General features: G+C 51.4%; 1 protein-coding gene across 1 annotated transcript; it reads right to left on the bottom strand.

Moving 5' to 3' along the window:
• Window positions 1-333: 333 nt before the first annotated feature.
• Window positions 334-2,743, bottom strand: Pmar_PMAR009909 (hypothetical protein; the record flags this gene model as incomplete). The annotated part of the gene is made up of 6 exons (XM_002783950.1): window positions 334-744; window positions 924-1,046; window positions 1,089-1,333; window positions 1,427-2,072; window positions 2,217-2,279; window positions 2,654-2,743. 6 exons carry the CDS (start codon window positions 2,741-2,743, stop codon window positions 334-336), a joined length of 1,578 nt encoding a protein of 525 aa, XP_002783996.1.
• Between the last annotated feature and the right edge of the window lie 581 nt (window positions 2,744-3,324).

The raw sequence follows: 3,324 nt of genomic DNA, 5'->3' as shown, positions 1-3,324 counted from the left end.
CAACTATATACTGACCGAGAGATTGTGGTGCGGCAAGAACGGCGTATCATTCGAGTATGTTAATATCGTCTTTTCCTTCGAAGAGACTCTGTTGTAGGATGGAGGAGAGAGCGGATGAGAAGTACACTGGCCTTTTAAAGTCATTGGACACCAAAGCAGCACCGATTTATCCACTGCCGCACGCGTCTGTATAAAGGACCGCACTGATAGCCTCATCCGAGCTAGGAAGAAGAAGCGGCACCTTCCTCGCTGAATTGGAGCTTCCAAAAAAACCAAGAGATTAACAAGAGCATATCTCACCCCCAGCCAGAAGCGATCACGGGCTCTCCATGATCAATGACTGACAAATTTAGGAAGGACTCTGAGGTAGGACCTTGGGGCAGAAGTGTCCAAGGCCCCGCTAGCAAACGTCAACTTCTCTATCAACTTATGAGCCGTTGAAGATGGCAAGCGGTCATCCTGCAACACTCCATCGATCGAAGAAATTAGTTGGGCGCGCTTATCATCTGGAACCGACAGGACAATGTAATCACCATCGATAGCTATGTCGAGCCCCAATACTGGGATCTCAATGAAAGGTGGCACAGCCTTCTTCTCATTTAAACGGAAGTCTATCACCCTGTGAAGCCACACCCATGCCTCATATGCGGAGTTGGCCGTAGCTGAAGATTCTACGCCAAAGTAATCGTCCAAATAATTGATCACTGGGATAGCGAGGACGACTCGACCAAGGTGAGCCAAGGCCTGACTTACTCTACAATAAATGATCACCGAGCTGGAGGCCCCGAAGGCTTGTGCCACGTGATAGAATCCCGAGACCGGGCAGTAGCTACCGCGGCCTCGTGTGTCGGAAGAGATACTTTATTATGGAAGAACATGGTCTTGTTCACTCCAGACCTTTTAAAATCATCGTAAGGCCGTACTTTTGTGCCTTGATCTACTTCGAAGCGACGAGAGGCAACAGAAGACCCACCAAAAATGGATTCTAGCTGTGGGGGACTGAAGGGGTCCATCATCGTGTTCTCAGCAACCTCCTCAGGAGCCTTCTTCCACAGCAGACCATCAAATGGACATGGCTCTCTACTTACAATGTCAGCCAATTCATATGCCTCCTCCACGCCTCCAGTGAGAAGCTCAGTGGCAGACATGACGGTCACTTTCTTAGACTTCTTAGAGTTAACCTTTGGCTTGATCGGTTTAGCCCGAAAGACGTCATTGCGAACATTGAACTTGCCAGTTAACTCCAGGCCTCCGGCTAGCTCCCTAGGTAGTGTATAGTCGGGATAGTTGGAAGCCTTCAGCATACGTCCGAACAGACCCAGGATCAAGGAGACTGTCAGAGGCCTGACTATGTCATCCGAGGGCTCGAATTTAGGTGACAAAGGGGCTTGGTCGCTTCATTATTCCATAACCCTATGCCTATCACGAATCAAATCCTCTGGACCACACTTGAGTAAGCGTTTGTGACAGGACGCACTGGCGAATATCGACGCCGGGAGCCCGGGGGCTTGGGTAAGGGGGTGCTGACATGACAGCGAGGCAGCGATATGCTCAGGCGGACTCAGCTCTTTCAAAGCATCTTGCATACCTTCGTCTCGGAGGGCTCGCGGCTGAGCGCCAGAGCCTATCTTCGAGACCTTCGGTACGAAGTAGAGAGACTTATTAGAGCCCTGATCGTCGGAGGTTTGGAGACAAATCAGGTCTTGCAGTGCCAGGCCCTCGAAGAGCCCTCCTGACAGCGAGGCAGCGATATGCTCAGGCGGACTCAGCTCTTTCAAAGCATCTTGCATACCTTCGTCTCGGAGGGCTCGCGGCTGAACGCCAGAGCCTATCTTCGAGACCTTCGGTACGAAGTAGAGAGACTTATTAGAGCCCTGATCGTCGCAGGTTTGGAGACAAATCAGGTCTTGCAGTGCCAGGCATGCCTCCGAGTCTATCTCCGTTTTCACGGCCACCGTTTCCTGCTCACAGCTTCGTGCGGTAGATGTTTTCGCAGGAAGATGGCACCCTTCGTGCGACGCCGGCTTCTCTTGTAGCGAACGAATCGTGACGGTCACGTCCGCGGATGAACACTGCACAACACAACAATAACTCGAGTGGTCAGGCGAAACGATGACATGACCATAATCTATGGACCGAACGGTCCCATTTCCCAACGAGGCTTCGAGCAAAATCGATCACGCTACGTGATGAGCGAGCCCCATGACCGGGCGTACCCGGCTCATATCCACTTGGAGGCATTTCATCGCGGTGGAAACCAAGTTGCACTTGACTTTCACCTAGCAGTAGCATGTGTGTGGAAGGATAGAATGTCATCCATGTACGAACACTGAGGTGGCGTAGGGAGGTCGTTGAGAGTGTCGGATGAATCCGTGAGGCCCTCAGCCGTGGAGCAAGTTGATGATGGCTGTGTGAGATGATGCAGATCGACGTGGTAGAAGTCAAGAGAGTCCGACGACGGCAGTGGTGGAGTAGAGAGAGGAGTCGGAGGTTGGCGGAGCCCTTCACGGTACGACATTGGTCCCTCAAGCATCGCTGGTGCAATGCTGGAGCCATAAATCATCGAGTGAATTTGTACGACTGATTATTCCATCGTACTTGAAATAGACTCGCTGAAGCCGTAGATACTCTGACCCATGTAAGCATCGCTCACATCGTATAACCTGACATGAGGTGCTAGCCGCAACCGATTTAAACACGTGCGGATTTTCTTCTGTTGGTTGGGAATAGGATCGACCTTCATCAGTTGTCGTGAGAGATTGTTGGTCTCCAAAAGAGGTAGCACCGGACGCCACCGTTTTTGTCCAGATACACCAAAAAAAATTATTCGATAAGCACCCTCTGCAGACGTTGGTATGGGACGCATGTCGCCGTCATGATGACGGCGTCATCCACGAACTTCTGTAACATGTTCGCACAGTCGGCTTTGCCCTCAGGCGGACAGCGAATCCACCGCCTGTGCTGGATCGGACATTTCTTAGGTTGATAGGAAGCGGCGTAGGCGAGAGCAGACTCAGAGATGTGGACCCAAAGGTATTTATGTTTGTCAGTGTTCTCGTTAACCGTAGGCCGTATCCATTTGTTGCACAATATAACGTGAGTGATTCGATGGCCAGTCGGTGGTGCGTGATAGTGAGGTATAGAGGTAAGGTCAGGTAGAGGTAGAGACAGCAGCAGGCGTGGTAGGCGTGGTAGAGACAGCAGCAAAGCGAGGTTGCAAGGGTGGTGTCGCGGACAGAGTAACCGTTGTTAGATAAAGTCCAGCAGAGACGTAACTACCAGTCGTTAGGAGCAATAACCCAGTCTCGGCCAGGCGTAGAATAT

The sequence above is a fragment of the Perkinsus marinus genome (assembly GCF_000006405.1).
Source record: "Perkinsus marinus ATCC 50983 genomic scaffold scf_1104296935396, whole genome shotgun sequence".
Classification (NCBI taxonomy): Eukaryota; Perkinsozoa; order Perkinsida; family Perkinsidae; genus Perkinsus; species Perkinsus marinus.
This window is presented reverse-complemented; position numbering and strand designations above follow the sequence as displayed.